The sequence below is a fragment of the Ylistrum balloti genome, unplaced genomic scaffold, assembly GCF_031769215.1.
Source record: "Ylistrum balloti isolate Yb309-2 unplaced genomic scaffold, AGI_CSIRO_Ybal_v1 Utg369736, whole genome shotgun sequence".
Lineage (NCBI taxonomy): Eukaryota > Metazoa > Mollusca > Bivalvia > Pectinida > Pectinidae > Ylistrum > Ylistrum balloti.
In genome coordinates, this window is record NW_026781948.1 from 197,757 (window position 1) to 214,825 (window position 17,069).

The following is a 17,069-nucleotide window of genomic DNA, read 5'->3' on the forward strand; positions in this document are numbered from 1 at the left end:
AATTATTTTGTTGTCTAAATAGATAAATGTTGATTTGAGAAGTGAGGTGTCTCTCATTGGCCTTGCTGTCCCTGTCTCCAACTTTCCATGTCTTCTATTGTTAGTATCATATGACCGGGTAGGGTGTCATGCTACTGTACGCTAGCTGTGTCGGTGTCGTGGTGCTGTAGATACACAATCAATGTGGTTGAGGTAGAGAGAGTACAACGACAAGTGACAATATTACATGAAACTGATGATACCAGTCTAATCTCAAATCGCTGACCGGAACTTCCTGCAGAATGTTCTCAAAAACAACGGAAGATTTAAAAAAAATTGTGATAAACTGTAGTGATGGTTTTAGACCAAGCGTTTTGTTAAGATAAAAAAATTCAGCTGATGAAGGAGTAGTGTTTGTCAGCCATATTGGCATGCAAAATATGTGAAACCAACAGCCACATTGTTGTGATGATCTTGGATTTAGAGACAATCGTGATCAACCACTTTAAGTTATTAGGAGAGGTGAAAGCTTTCACATGGTAACATTTCTATTTCACAATTAATGTTATTCCGAGTTATCTCCCGTGAACCCCGTCTCCCTGTGTATACACACGTCCCATGGCAGTCATGTGACACGCCTACACTATACATAGTACACACATGTGAGTATAGTGCGGAAGTTGTATGGTGCCTGTCACTCTCTAAGGAATACTCTGTTGTGAGGTAATTGTACCGTAACCGTTTGTTATTGAACAAACTTGACTGACAGCTGATGTTGTCGATATTTCAAAAATAAACACCCGATGACGTAGGTGTAGAAACATGCGAGTTGGAGTGTGGTGAGAAACGCTTATCGCAGATTTCTCGGATCGCCTCTCATTGACAGGTAAATAAAGAGACCGATGTATTACTAGCGACAGTGTTTTGAATCTAGGTAAACTTATAATCCAATGTGTGTTTTCACGTCCACAGTAAATTCTGCTATGTGAATACTGGCATTTCCTGGACATACAAGTGAACATTCGGATCGTGTATCGTGTGTGTACACTACCTCAGGACCACACTACCTCTGGACCAGAGTGTTATAGAAGACGGGTAAGTCGTGATAATGTATTTTTGTAATACACTGACGGAAGGTAAATAAGTACATATCGAGCCCTTAACAAGTAATCTTAGCCAGTTAAAGTTTTTGTACTGCGGGACACCGTAACGCGCGTTGTATTTATACGTAAAATGGAAAGTCGTGTGGCAGTGATTAGGAAATCACAGCGTAGATACATATTTATATACATGTATAAGATAGGTAATAGATTAGTAATTGAATAACTTAATTTTTGTTGACTGCAACAGGAACGTACATTTGTGGTGATATTTTTACAATAAAACTTTTACTGTCTTCACGTTGTATTGTGGAAGCTTCGGGTGGTGGGAGTTTCCCTTTAGCCAAGCGGTAGATTTTCCAGCTGGAAACCGAAGGGTGGCAGGGTATTTTTCATTACTCCTTCCTATTACAATATAGTTCAAGGATTAAGTGATCTTTCAGATATTAAAAAATTGTTTTTATAAATGTGAATACTACACCCTATTACGCTTTATAGTGCTGTTGGTATTAAATGTTATTTCATGATAGATAGCTCAAACTCCTGTCATAAAATTAATACTTGACGTAATTTACAGATAAGGGGAACATACAAGATTCATTATCGTAGAGTTTGAAAGTAAGGGGAGATAAAACTAGTACAGAAAAATATAGCAGAGAAAAATTGTTAGAAAGTTCAGAAGTTTACACAACATATATATATACACTTACATTCGGATGGGCGGGGAAATGTAGCCTTAGATCTGAAATGGTATATCAAATATGCACAATCTCTGTGCCTTCTGCTTGTTCTTGAAATATGGTGGAAATATGAGCTCATTAATTTGTGTTTGGAGCCTCGTCTAGTTTTAGATTAGATCTGTGTTATTTCCGACCGTTGGGGTACACAACATCACTTCCCACTTACATCTATGCGTTTACACTACACGAGAGTCTTTCTGTAATGGTATTTGGTGTTGATATTACTTACATTTCCCTGTGGAGTAAAATTATTCTATTACTGCCAGCGACAGAAGAAAACCTCAGCATAACTCTCCTGCGGTTACTGATACTGTCATTCATTTGTCCATCTCAGTAAAAATGTGATGCTCATGCCAAGGTCATTAAATGCACATACTCCTCCAGTTAAATGGTGATTCGTTTTTTAATCATTATATGTCCTTAGTTTAATTACAATGAGGCATTCTTCGTTGGCTGCGCCAGTCGGAAATCGATTGTGATGTCATAATATCGACAATGACGTTACGCCAAAACTCGCCAAAACAAAACCTTACAAGGATCGTTCGTAAAATTTCATATTGAACGAAAGGTCCTTTACACACGTATAATAAATCTATACAGAATGCACTGGAATTTTAATCACGAATTAGACCGCGATTTCACGGTCTAAATATTGGAATGCATGAGATCGGCATTCCTTTCAGACTTAAAATACCTGTCTCGTCTGTTATCCGCTTACCCGCTTATAGAAAATGGCTTGACATCGTTTTGTTGTGATAATGCCTTAATATTGATAATCGGGGAGAATAAAACGCAACGCAAAGGTAAACATCATAAGATTGTTTTATTCTACGGGCTATTTTGAACATCTGAATGTACTTGATGGACCATCCACGTGAAGAAAGAAGCTAATATTGAAATCTTAGCGTCAATTATGGACCTAGAGATAGCGGCGTTGGTTTTTAGAGAAAATGTAATATATATTATGATTCATTAACGTAATTCTGATACCCCCTAACTTTAACACCCGATTTTAAATATTTTGACAAGCAATGTGTTGTATATAAGCCACTGCTTTACCTTCACTGTCCTGTAATACTACGTCTCGATATACTGGAGGGATAGGACCACGTCTATTGATAGTTAACCACTTTGTTTCTGCCATTTTCTGATATAGAGGTGTGATTATTCAATAGGTAATGAAAATGGTACGTTTCTTACTTCCATGTCTGTGGGATGTTTGTGTTTCTGTCGATAATGAGTGATTGGTTTCCATGGGAATTTACTTTATCAAAGACACAAAAGTGGAAAACACCTTTAAATACAAACTTAGATACAATATAATCTAATACTGATTCAAGTTGCATCATACAGCTGTTGTTAAGAGTCTAAAAATCACGCCCACAGGGAGATACAACAGAATGCTTCCTATTGATATACTGTTTCCAACTTTAAAATCGTCCTATATATTATGGGGAAAATTTGGAGTGTCTTGCTCAGCATAACTGTTTTACAGGATATTTGAATTAGTCACTAAAATATTTGGTATTTACAGGGCCTAATATGCGGATTTGAAGTGCTCATTGAACATCACAACATCTTTCTGGTATCTTTTTTATTTATGACTTGAAGGATCATCTTTAAGGGGCCATTGAAGTTAGTTGATATAATGTCGGATTAACACATACGGACCGGCAAACGTGGCCTCCAGAGTACAGAACGTTACAAAGACACGGAAACGTCACACTGTGGTGAACATTGAGGGGACGTCTTACGACTTAGTGTGTTGGTTAGAAAGGGAAGATGTTAAGAGTTTGTGGGACGTCTCACGAGACTTAGTGTGTTGGTTAGAAAGGGAAGATGTAAAGAGTTTGGGGGACGTCTCACGAGACTTAGTGTGTTGGTTAGAAAGGGAAGATGTAAAGAGTTTGGGGGACGTCTCACGAGACTTAGTGTGTTGGTTAGAAAGGGACGATGTTAAGAGTTTGTGGGACGTCTCACGAGACTTAGTGTGTTGGTTAGAAAGGGAAGATGTAAAGAGTTTGGGGAACGTCTCACGAGACTTAGTGTGTTAGTTAGAAAGGGAAGATGTAAAGAGTTTGGGGGACGTCTCACGAAACTTAGTGTGTTGGTTAGAAAGGGACGATGTAAAGAGTTTGTGGGACGTCTCACGAGACTTAGTGTGTTGGTTAGAAAGGGAAGATGTAAAGAGTTTGTGGGACGTCTCACTAGACTTAGTGTGTTGGTTAGAAAGGGACGATGTTAAGAGTTTGTGGGACGTCTCACGAGACTTAGTGTGTTGGTTAGAAAGGGACGATGTTAAGAGTTTGTGGGACGTCTCACGAGTGTGAGACTTAGTGTGTTGGTTAGAAAGGGAAGATGTAAAGAGTTTGGGGCACGTCTCACGAGACTTAGTGTGTTGGTTAGAAAGGGACGATGTTAAGAGTTTGTGGGACGTCTCACGAGACTTAGTGTGTTGGTTAGAAAGGGAAGATGTAAAGAGTTTATGGGACGTCTCACGAGACTTAGTGTGTTGGTTAGAAAGGGACGATGTTAAGAGTTTGTGGGACGTCTCGCGAGACTTAGTGTGTTGGTTAGAAAGGGAAGATGTAAAGAGTTTGTGGGACGTCTCACGAGACTTAGTGTGTTGGTTAGAAAGGGACGATGTTAAGAGTTTGTGGGACGTCTCACGAGACTTAGTGTGTTGGTTAGAAAGGGAAGATGTAAAGAGTTTATGGGACGTCTCACGAGACTTAGTGTGTTGGTTAGAAAGGGAAGATGTAAAGAGTTTGTGGGACGTCTCACTAGACTTAGTGTGTTGGTTAGAAAGGGACGATGTTAAGAGTTTGTGGGACGTCTCACGAGACTTAGTGTGTTGGTTAGAAAGGGACGATGTTAAGAGTTTGTGGGACGTCTCACGAGACTTAGTGTGTTGGTTAGAAAGGGAAGATGTAAAGAGTTTGTGGGACGTCTCACGAGACTTAGTGTGTTGGTTAGAAAGGGACGATGTTAAGAGTTTGTGGGACGTCTCACGAGACTTAGTGTGTTGGTTAGAAAGGGAAGATGTAAAGAGTTTATGGGACGTCTCACGAGACTTAGTGTGTTGGTTAGAAAGGGACGATGTTAAGAGTTTGTGGGACGTCTCGCGAGACTTAGTGTGTTGGTTAGAAAGGGAAGATGTAAAGAGTTTGTGGGACGTCTCACGAGACTTAGTGTGTTGGTTAGAAAGGGACTATGTTAAGAGTTTGTGGGACGTCTCACGAGACTTAGTGTGTTGGTTAGAAAGGGACGATGTTAAGAGTTTAAGGAGCCCCTCACGACTAAGTGTGTTGATTAGAAAGTAAAGATAAAATGAGTTTGGGGGACGTCTCTCGACCCATTATGTTAGTCAATAAGTCCGAAGAACATTATAATTTCTGAACCCAATAGCTTGAAAAACCCTTTGAATATGTAAACATATCCCATTGATAGGTCAAAGGTGGCGTATAGTAATATTTACAGATGAGCAATTCCAAAGGCCAGTGTTGAATCTAAACAGTAAGCATGTAGGTTTAACATATCTTTTTCGTCTGTTTTCCCAATGCACTGATTCTACATTATACCATACACTTTCAGGTGCGGCATGCAAAGTTTCCTGTATAATGACGTTTTACAAGAATGAAGATCAGTGGGTGGAAATCAAACCATTTATCCACCAGGTGGGGGGACATACATGTTTGTTTGAAATAACACAAGAAACAATATGTAAACCATACCAGGAGAAAGAGTTCCAGTTTTATCAAAATCTACCAGAAGATATGAAGGAATTCACGCCCCATTACAAAGGTAGGTAAATAAGGAACAGAGATTTACCAGGCAAGAGGCGAGTGATGTGAATAGATATGGCTAATGTGTGTTGCCTACAAAATTGAACTGTTGTTTAGGTTTAATGAAGAAACTACAGGTGGTATATCTACTGCCAAACTTGGTACACGTCCCTCTTTACCTCATTTTTGATACAACGTTATCTATCCGAACAATTTTGGTTTGGTCGTTGTCAGAAGTAGTCAAGCGATTTAGATGTGGCCACGTGACTTGCGGACGTTTTGATAATTTTGCTATACATGGGCTGTGGAAAAAAATTGAATTGATATTTATTAATCGGAAACAAAAAAAAAAGTCAGGATATACAATGTAAAGTGATTGGTCTTCTAGAAGTGATACAGGATGACAAGAATGTTTTCTCGGTAAATCTATCTGTACTTTTAGATATTTTCATATTTTCAAGAATGCAAATTCATTTTGTGTGATATCAGTTGTTTTTAGTAGGCAGCGATGTTTGATTCGTTATTTACATTGCAACCCGGAGATAACCAGTTTCCCCATATTAGTGTAATGAATCATGTAAATACATTCTAAAGTAATGGAATAAGCATACAGGATGTGGAATTTCGGAAAGGATTGGGCAAACACTCATAATCCGTCGTGGCTATTACATTCCGCCAGCTAAAAAGGTTTGTATTACGTGTCTGACCTAGTTTCAAGGTCGTATTGCGTCATGAATAAGTCATGTGATATGTGTATCGGGGTTGACGCTTAATCTGTCACGTCATGTAGTATCAGCTGAATTAAGAAATATTTCTCAAGTTATACGTCAAAGTCAGGGATTGGAAATCGATTTTAAGGTAGCCGATCTGTAATAGTGTATTTTGAAATAGGCGATTTAAGATAATTTGATTCTAAACTTATACGCCACTCAAACATGAATTATATTTGTGCTTTTTTCAGTTTGTTACAAACTTGGCCTCACTTTCAGGAGACTTACACCTTTTAATTATGCTTATGAACAGATTGCCCTTTCGTTTTAACAAAGATGTTTTGTTTGATAAAAACAGTTAAACGGGTATTTTCAGTATTGATCGGTCGCTTTATGATATATACAGTATATTACAAAGTGTGCCTTTATACTTGATTTCGTGAGCGTGTCCTTTTAAGCTACAAATGTATAAATTTTGTTAAGCTGAAATTCTTAAATTGTAAATGTGTTGGCACAACAATAAGTTTTGTCTGTAAAGTAAAACGAGAATAAAATTGACTGATACACAATTCTAGCCAACTGTATCCAGATAGTGGAAGCAACTGAACTGTAAACAAACACGATCACTGAAACATGACGCGAGTTAAGTGGCATTCGTATGTCAATGAGCGCGAAGAGGATTGGTGAGGCGAGGTGAAGTTAAAGGTATAATTTACTATGCAACCATCTTCCGTTATTGTTGCATCATTAAAATTTATAGATAAAGGGAAAAAAACACTGTCACTGTGAAATGGACACGATGGCTGAATAGCGCTCATGTCCATTTTTGTATTTGCTGGCTGACGTCTTGATGATACAGGTTGTCGGTTACCGCTGTGACAAATCATTCACGTTCACTGGACCTGTAGATGTGATAAGACTGAATTCTCTTTACTTAGCCACTCTCTGTGACTAGGTGAATTAGCCTTATAGAGACGGGTGATCCTATTGAATCAAGTCTGTTTATGTTGTTTGTAGTGTTGGTTCGACCAAGCGAAACCTTCTGTGGTATGCTTCCGTCAGTATTCTATTGAAAAAGTAATGAGTTAGACATGGTCTCTTGCATGATAATCAATAACGAACTCTCATTATGTTCCATTAATCCTAATCAAATCTTGTTTGTATCGCTTCAGGTTTGGTCTGTGTCAAGTGTAGTCATGACAACGATAGTACCACGTTCTATGCTGAAGTACCCGGATATATCCTTCGGAAGACGGATTATCAAAGTGATTTGTAAGTGTAGAATTTACGCGAACATTTTTCAATAAATAACAAATTGAAACATGTATATAATTACGATATTTTCCTTCAGGACTGAATAATTCTCTCATCAGTTCATCTGTATGTAGCCCGGAATCGTCCGTCAGTTCCGACTTGCCTCTTAGTTAGAGATAGTTTCCTCATTCGGGATGTTCTGCGAGTCCTTGTGATACATCAGGGCACATGTAGTTTACAAACAATATGTTATGTCAGCCTCTAAACATACTGTATATTATTACTGAGATGTCCCATTATATCAAACGTAGTAATTCAAGTCGCGAAAAAAACCACAAACAAATTCAAAGCAAAAAAAAAAAAAAAAGCAAAACAAAACAAAACACAAAAACCAAGAGAAAAAAGCAGTATTACAATCCCACCAAATATAACATTTTTTTCTATATTACATTTCACAATACAATAGTATGCTCCGCTTAGTCTCTTTCATGGTGAATTGATTTCTAAAGATGTGATTTTTAAATCGGTAGCTAAAAATATGTGTTTGGTTCATAGATTGTAAACAGAAATATCTTTATCAGAAGCCATGGCCTACGGAGTTTTATAATTTAAAACCAAGTAAATGTTCTCTCCTGACGACAGATGAGTCACGCTGTTTAAAATGTCTGGGTGCTTCACTCTACAAATTTTGAAAAAAATAGGTACGACCCTGACCAACATCAGAGCTTACACCGGTAAAATTCCACGACACCTTTCCTGGACTTATTTTTTAATGACCAGATATTATGGGACATATTTGTGAAATGAGTTACAGTACTGATATATAAGATAAACTTCATTGGCTGTTGTTCACGGCAACAGGGTAAAACCTATTTTATCATGCACACTATTTGATAAGATATCACGATACTTCAGACTAGTGATAGTGTTATCGGAGGTGTCGCGATCAGTGAAGTTGACTATGCTGAAATAACACATAATTTAGTTCTCAATAAAATTGTACATTTTTAGTCTGTAGCAAGTGTTTACAATTTTGATTTCAAACCGACTTTCATTTGGTATAACAACAATTCTCTCATATAAATCAATAGAGACGTAAGATTAGAGCGACATGACACGCAACTTGTGTTTACATATTAATAGCCACAGTATGTTGACCTAAAGCCTATGTTTACATACGTATGGCCACAGTATGTTGACATAAAGCCTATGTTTACATATTAATAGCCACAGTATGTTGACCTAAAGCCTATGTTTACATATTAATAGCCACAGTATGTTGACCTAAAGCCTATGTTTACATATTAATAGCCACAGTATGTTGACCAAAAGCCTATGTTTACATATTAATAGCCACAGTATGTTGACCTAAAGCCTATGTTTACATATTAATAGCCACAGTATGTTGACCTAAAGCCTATGTTTAAGCCACAGTATGTTGACCTGCCTATGTTTACATATGTATGGCCACAGTATGTGGACATAAAGCCTATGTTTACATATTAATAGCCACAGTATGTTGACCTAAAGCCTATGTTTACATATTAATAGCCACAGTATGTTGACCTAAAGCCTATGTTTACATATTAATAGCCACAGTATGTTGACATAAAGCCTATGTTTACATATGTATGGCCACAGTATGTTGACATAAAGCCTTTGTTTACATATGTATGCCCACAGTATGTTGACCTAAAACCTATGTTTACATATTAATAGCCACAGTATGTTGACCTAAAGCCTATGTTTACATATTAATAGCCACAGTATGTTGACCTAAAGCCTATGTTTACATACGTATGGCCACAGTATGTTGACATAAAGCCTATGTTTACATACGTATGGCCACAGTATGTTGACATAAAGCCTATGTTTACATATTAATAGCCACAGTATGTTGACCTAAAGCCTATGTTTACATACGTATGGCCACAGTATGTTGACATAAAGCCTATGTTTACATACGTATGGCCACAGTATGTTGACATAAAGCCTATGTTTACATACGTATGGCCACAGTATGTTGACATAAAGCCTATGTTTACATACGTATGGCCACAGTATGTTGACATAAAGCCTATGTTTGCATACGTATGGCCACAGTATGTTGACATAAAGCCTATGTTTGCATACGTATGGCCACAGTATGTTGACATAAAGCCTATGTTTGCATACGTATGGCCACAGTATGTTGACATAAAGCCTATGTTTGCATACGTATGGCCACAGTATGTTGACATAAAGCCTATGTTTGCATACGTATGGCCACAGTATGTTGTCATAAAGCCTATGTTTACATATGTATGGCCACAGTATGTTGACATAAAGCCTATGTTTACATATGTATGGCCACAGTATGTTGACATAAAGCCTATGTTTGCATATGTATGGCCACAGTATGTTGTCATAAAGCCTATGCTTTCATATGTATGGCCACAGTATGTTGACATAAAGCCCATGTTTACATATGTATGGCCACAGTATGTTGACATAAAGCCCATGTTTACATACGTATGGCCACAGTATGTTGACATAAAGCCCATGTTTACATACGTATGGCCACAGTATGTTGACATAAAGCCCATGTTTACATACGTATGGCCACAGTATGTTGACATAAAGCCCATGTTTACATACGTATGGCCACAGTATGTTGACATAAAGCCCATGATTACATACGTATGGCCACAGTATGTTGACATAAAGCCCATGTTTACATACGTATGGCCACAGTATGTTGACATAAAGCCTATGTTTACATACGTATGGCCACAGTATGTTGACATAAAGCCTATGTTTGCATACGTATGGCCACAGTATGTTGTCATAAAGCCTATGTTTACATACGTATGGCCACAGTACGTTGACATAAAGCCTATGTTTACATATGTATGGCCACAGTACGTTGACATAAAGCCTTTGTTTACATATGTATGCCCACAGTATGTTGACCTAAAACCTATGTTTACATATGTATGGCCACAGTATGTTGACATAAAGCCTATGTTTACATATGTATGGCCACAGTATGTTGACATAAAGCCTATGCTTACATATGTATGACCACAGTATGTTGACATAAAGCCTATGTTTACATATGTATGACCACAGTATGTTGACATAAAGCCTATGTTTACATATGTATGGCCACAGTATGTTGACCTAAAGCCCATGTTTACATATGTATGCCCACAGTATGTTGACATAAAGCCCATGTTTACATAGGTATGGCCACAGTATGTTGACATAAAGCCCATGTTTACATACGTATGGCCACAGTATGTTGACATAAAGCCCATGTTTACATATGTAGGGCCACAGTATGTTGACATAAAGCCTATGTTTACATACGTATGGCCACAGTATGTTGACATAAAGCCTATGTTTGCATATGTATATCCACAGTATGTTGACATAAAGCCTATGTTTACATATGTATGACCACAGTATGTTGACATAAAGCCTATGTTTACATATGTATGGCCACAGTATGTTGACCTAAAGCCCATGTTTACATATGTATGCCCACAGTATGTTGACATAAAGCCCATGTTTACATAGGTATGGCCACAGTATGTTGACATAAAGCCCATGTTTACATACGTATGGCCACAGTATGTTGACATAAAGCCCATGTTTACATATGTAGGGCCACAGTATGTTGACATAAAGCCTATGTTTACATACGTATGGCCACAGTATGTTGACATAAAGCCTATGTTTGCATATGTATATCCACAGTATGTTGACATAAAGCCTATGTTTACATACGTATGGCCACAGTATGTTGACATAAAGCCTATGTTTGCATATGTATGGCCACAGTATGTTTACATAAAGCCTATGTTTGCATATGTATGGCCACAGTATGTTGACATAAAGCCCATGTTTACATACGTATGGCCACAGTATGTTGACATAAAGCCCATGTTTACATATGTAGGGCCACAGTATGTTGACATAAAGCCTATGTTTACATACGTATGGCCACAGTATGTTGACATAAAGCCTATGTTTGCATATGTACGGCCACAGTATGTTTACATAAAGCCTATGTTTGCATATGTATGGCCACAGTATGTTTACATAAAGCCTATGTTTGCATATGTATGGCCACAGTATGTTTACATAAAGCCCATGTTTACATAGGTATGGCCACAGTATGTTGACATAAAGCCCATGTTTACATACGTATGGCCACAGTATGTTGACATAAAGCCCATGTTTACATATGTAGGGCCACAGTATGTTGACATAAAGCCTATGTTTACATACGTATGGCCACAGTATGTTGACATAAAGCCTATGTTTGCATATGTATGGCCACAGTATGTATGGCCACGGTATATTGACCTCTGTTTGCATGTGTATGACCACATTTTTTACCTTTGTTTACATGTGTAAATGTTGTTACAGTGGAACAAGTGATGAGGTGAAATCAGGACTGGACAACTGGAGTGTTTCCTGTATTGACAGACAGATACAGCGGTATGGTTTCTGGTCTAATGACGGTGAACAGAGTATCCTTTGTCTAGCTAAAGCACATCAACATGATAAGATCGTAAAGTCATTGTAAAGAATACAACTGATATTTGTGTATTTGGTATCAATACAATGATATCTATTTTGCCAACTTTCCAGTACTATATACTACTTTAATATGATTTATTTTCGTGAAATTTTTTCATCGATTACGTGTGGGTACTGTCCACCCACGAATTCCTAGGTTCATATTTATTTTAAGAAATTAGATTTAAGGTAGCATACACTAGATTTCCAAGGAACGAATTTAATTACCAAGGAAGCTAAATGAGCCTTTAAGATTTATTATTTTCGTTTTAAACAATATCCCAGAAATTACACTGGATTAAGGAGACATTGCAATAGACTAAAGTGTTGGAAATTGAACAAATAAAAAAAATCGATTTCCAGTGTATATAGTTAATAGGGTCCGATGTAAACAAAAACCAAAAACGAAAAAAAAAAAAAAAATCAAGGAAATAACAACAATTTGAAAATACACTCTACGATAACGAAGGCATAATGGAAACAAAGGAATGATTTAAAAAGATACCCTTAAAAAGTGTAACAGGATTAAGATCAGGTGTTCCGTATGGGTAACCTCTTTGTGCTTCATTGAGGACACTTGTAAATCTTACTTGATCACCAGGTAAACTAATGACAAGGAAACAGAAATACAGCATGTTTTACCATGTTAGTGTACAGAACGGACGATATGACTTCGTTAAGAAGACATACTTCACCCTGAGATACATGCTAATCTTTCCCAACTTTTGTTTTTCCTTACCTAACTGTAGAGTTTATTATGCTGGGTAATTTGGTCAGCTCATTTAGAATGCCTTGTATACTGGATATTAAGATGGGGACCCGCCAACACGGAGAAGATTCTTCAGAGGAGAAGAAAAAGTTACTGGAGGAACGGTGTGCACACTCCACCTCGGCTACCCTCGGAATCCGTATTTGTGGCATGCAAGTAAGTTGTCCGATACTCCGTCCATTCAAGTAGCTCGTGTTTCGGAAGAGAAGTGATATTCTCGACGACCAAGGAGTAACGGAACATGCTAGTTTAAATCATCAGAAGACAAAGAATATGCCTAATAAGTCTCCAAAAAGTCACAATTCCATAGAATCACCTGAGAATATGATACACCTTTCGATACATCTCTGAACTTTATATTATATCATTACTGTTAAATCTACATTTATAGTCCAACCAACATAATTAAACCAAGCTTATTTGTTGTTTACAAGTTTATTAAGGACTTTGGTTTTTGGCAGGTATTCCAGGCAGAAACTAATACCTACCTAAAGTTTAATAAATATCATGGACGGGCCCTAGACGATGATGGTCTTCGTCAAGCACTGCGGCAGTTTTTCAGCAACAGCCTCACTCTGAACATTCGTGAACTTTCCCGAATGGTATCGAAACTGCGCAGACTCCATCACGTGTTATCTACGCAACATACATTTTACTTTTTCTCATCTTCTCTGCTGCTGTTTTATGATGGTTACATGGACGCTTGCCAGTATTCCGACCAATCAGAAGCCAAGGGTTCCGAACAAACTCGTGGCCAATCTGGAGAAGGTTTTCATGGAAGTGGTCCATCACACAATCTTCCTGAAAGCTTGATAGTTGAAAATGAAGACAAGCTCAACCAGACTTGTTGTGATGACGACATCGGTACGGCAGATGTCCGCATGATTGATTTCGGTCACACGGTACTGAAGTCTGATGTTAAAGAACACCAAGGAGGCACGGAGGAAGGTATTCTGTTTGGTTTAGAAAACCTTATAGAAATTTTACAGTCCATCGCTGACAGTTAAGTTTCTCAGGAAGGTCCATTCTATTTCGGGGACGATCAATTAGCATCTTTTATTCATTTATAGGATCAAGGTAGACAAAACGTTTGTTAATTCAGTTTCTTTCGAAAATATTTGTTTGAGACTCACGAAATTTTCAAACCCGAAAACAAATTTGTTTCCCAAAACAATAAATTGATAAATAAACCAACCTTGTTACAAACATAATGGAATGCCAGTCTCACCAACAGATTTCGTTGTTAATCCTCTTTTAGGAATGTAGGACTTTTCTAATTGTAAATAATTACTTTGTGAGATATTCTGTAGGAACTTTTATTAGTATTATGATATATGGTTATAGGGTCAATATTTTCTATTTTACAACTTAGTTTTGAAGAGTTCATCGAGAAACCCCTTTTAAACCTTCCTTCTGGGGTATCGCATAACCTTTATACAAAAGAGTTTTGATAAATAAATATCGTTTGCTGTCATGATATATGCATATCAGATGATCCACGCATCTTTGAAATCCCATGTCTATTGAGATTAACTTCGCTACATCTTTGGAATACGAACATCATAGATTCCGCTCTCGATTGATTCAGCTTACACCACGCCCATTTTGATATAACGTGATACAGCGATTTTATGTAGAATATAATATCTTTGATTAGTAAAGTCATATGTAGTTCCATATTGACTTTGTAATGTCAATGATAGACATATTCCAAGGATGCAGACAAGCTTTTGAGATTTCAAATCGAAATCATTGTATATCCTACAAGATGCGACGTTCATCACTCACAAAGTGACCTTCAAATGATCAATTCTATTTCATCAATTCGAATAATGATATACATTGTACTATTGGCAGCACATATGACAGTTGTTCCGACACGGATACATTTTGTAAGAGTTTCGTTTCGTACATCCTCAACTAACCGGTGAATACTGCCGTTGTATTGATAATCACACTCGATATTGTTGCAATATTTTTATTTTGCTGAACCTTGTGTACTTTTTTGTTAATATGCCATTTTGATCGCCATCTTGTCGCACATTGTCACACGCGTTAATTTAATCATATATCCACTTTTGCCCAGTCAATATAACAATAACTATATTTATACATATTGAGGTCTTTCTCTTTTCATATCAAATGTCTTTTCTAATTCATGTAAATACGTAAGGGTACTGACGTCATCGACTTGACGAGTACTGTACAATGTATGGACTGTGTTATTTTACGATAGGTGTGGAATGACGTCATCGACTTGTTCAGTGGTGTACAATCTATGGACTGTGTTATTTTACGATAGGTGAGTACTGACGTCATCGACTTGATGAGTGCTCTACAATGTATGGACTGTGTTATTTTACGATAGGTGAGTACTGACGTCATCGACTTGACGAGTTCTGTACAATATATGGACTGTGTAATGTTACGATAGGTGAGTACTGACGTCATCGACTTGTCCAGTGATGTACAATCCATGGACTGTGTTATTTTACGATAGGTGAGTACTGACGTCATCGACTTGATGAGTGCTCTACAATGTATGGACTGTGTTATTTTACGATAGGTGAGTACTGACGTCATCGACTTGACGAGTTCTGTACAATATATGGACTGTGTAATGTTACGATAGGTGAGTACTGACGTCATCGACTTGTCCAGTGATGTACAATCCATGGACTGTGTTATTTAACGTTCGGTGAGTACTGACGTCATCGACTTGACGAGTGCTCTACAATGTATGGACTGTGTTATTTTACGATAGGTGAGTACTGACGTCATCGACTTGACGAGTTCTGTACAATATATGGACTGTGTTATTTTACGATAGGTGAGTACTGACGTCATCGACTTGACGAGTTCTGTACAATATATGGACTGTGTTATTTTAAGATAGGTGAGTACTGACGTCATCGAATTGACGAGTTCTGTACAATATATGGACTGTGTAATTTTACGATAGGTAAGCACTGACGTCATCGACTTGTTCAGTGGTGTACAATCTATGGACTGTGTTATTTTACGATAGGTGGGGACTGACGTCATCGACTTGTTCAGTGGTGTACAATCTATGGACTGTGTTATTTTACGATAGGTGGGGACTGACGTCATCAACTTGTTCAGTGGTGTACAATCTATGGACTGTGTTATTTTACGATAGGCGGGTACTGACGTCATCGACTTGATGAGTGATGTACAATCTATTATCTGTATTTTTTACACCAGGTAAAAACACGTTAGAATAGAATAATGCCTACAGTTTAGATATTTAAAATACATCTAGATTTCCTATCACCTCCACCCAACTTAACGATATTGAATACTTTTAAATGACATGACATTATTTACTCTAGTTTATTATGCGGTTTTGATCTTGTTACCAATAACAAAGCTAAACACTTTGTATGTGACCTTGTCACTACGGAGGTTTCCTAAATATGAATATGTTAACCACCAGACCGGTATTGAAATTATTTGAAATACACCGATTAGGAGAAGTTTTTTAACACGAAAAGCCACGCCTGACTGAACCTTCTTACGAATGTAACACAGTATGGTATCGTCTGTCTAAATAAACGAAGTCGGTGTAATGGCTGTAAATAAGAAATAGAATCTGTCGGTAGTGTCCTTATATTGGTGCAAAAACCACCGTGAAATACTAACACCTATTTTTGTTCAAGCATTATGTATATGTAATATATTTACTTAAGGTTCCGAAGTGCACATTCATTGTAACTAGATAAAACGCTGACGAGAATTAGCGAGTCTTTTCAAATATCGACTTGCAAGAAAAAATGAAAGTCACTTTAAATAACAGACCTTGTTTTCTCATTCTGATGAAAAAGTATGTGTTAGAATTTTACGGGTGGTTTTTAATGGCCACTAAAAGTCGTTAGTCATTGGTCGCATCTTATAAGGTTCAGGGTTTACAAAACAAGCCATTTTAGGTGCTGGAAACACCCGTCAACTGCTTGTCAGTTTACCGTCGAATATTCGATGTTATCTGCTGTGTCCTCGTTGTTGTGATGTTTACTATTGGTTTAGGATGGCTTTTTTTCTTCAGTCTGTGGTCTATGTTAAGAACGAGTGTGTGACACTGATGCATTAAATAGGCGATATGACGTGTATATCTCGGTTATTTGTGTCGAATTATATTCTTGTAA

The 17,069-nt window shown here is 37.5% G+C and overlaps 1 protein-coding gene across 1 annotated transcript; it reads left to right on the forward strand.

The window, feature by feature from the left end:
* Positions 1-985: 985 nt before the first annotated feature.
* Positions 986-13,913, forward strand: LOC132543033 (inositol hexakisphosphate kinase 1-like). Its single transcript, XM_060206490.1, has 6 exons — positions 986-1,074; positions 5,414-5,623; positions 7,487-7,586; positions 11,985-12,088; positions 12,887-13,062; positions 13,368-13,913. Exons 2-6 carry the CDS (start codon positions 5,440-5,442, stop codon positions 13,911-13,913), a joined length of 1,110 nt encoding a protein of 369 aa, XP_060062473.1. The 5' UTR covers positions 986-1,074; positions 5,414-5,439.
* The last annotated feature ends 3,156 nt before the right edge of the window (positions 13,914-17,069 follow it).

Coding starts and splice junctions, on each gene's coding strand:
- LOC132543033 (XM_060206490.1), top strand. CDS start 5,440: ATGACGTTTTACAAGAATGAAGATCAGTGGGTGGAAATCAAACCATTT. Junction 12,089..12,886: donor GTCTAATGACGGTGAACAGA/GTATCCTTTGTC, acceptor ACCTAACTGTAG/AGTTTATTATGCTGGGTAAT. Junction 13,063..13,367: donor TCCGTATTTGTGGCATGCAA/GTAAGTTGTCCG, acceptor GGTTTTTGGCAG/GTATTCCAGGCAGAAACTAA.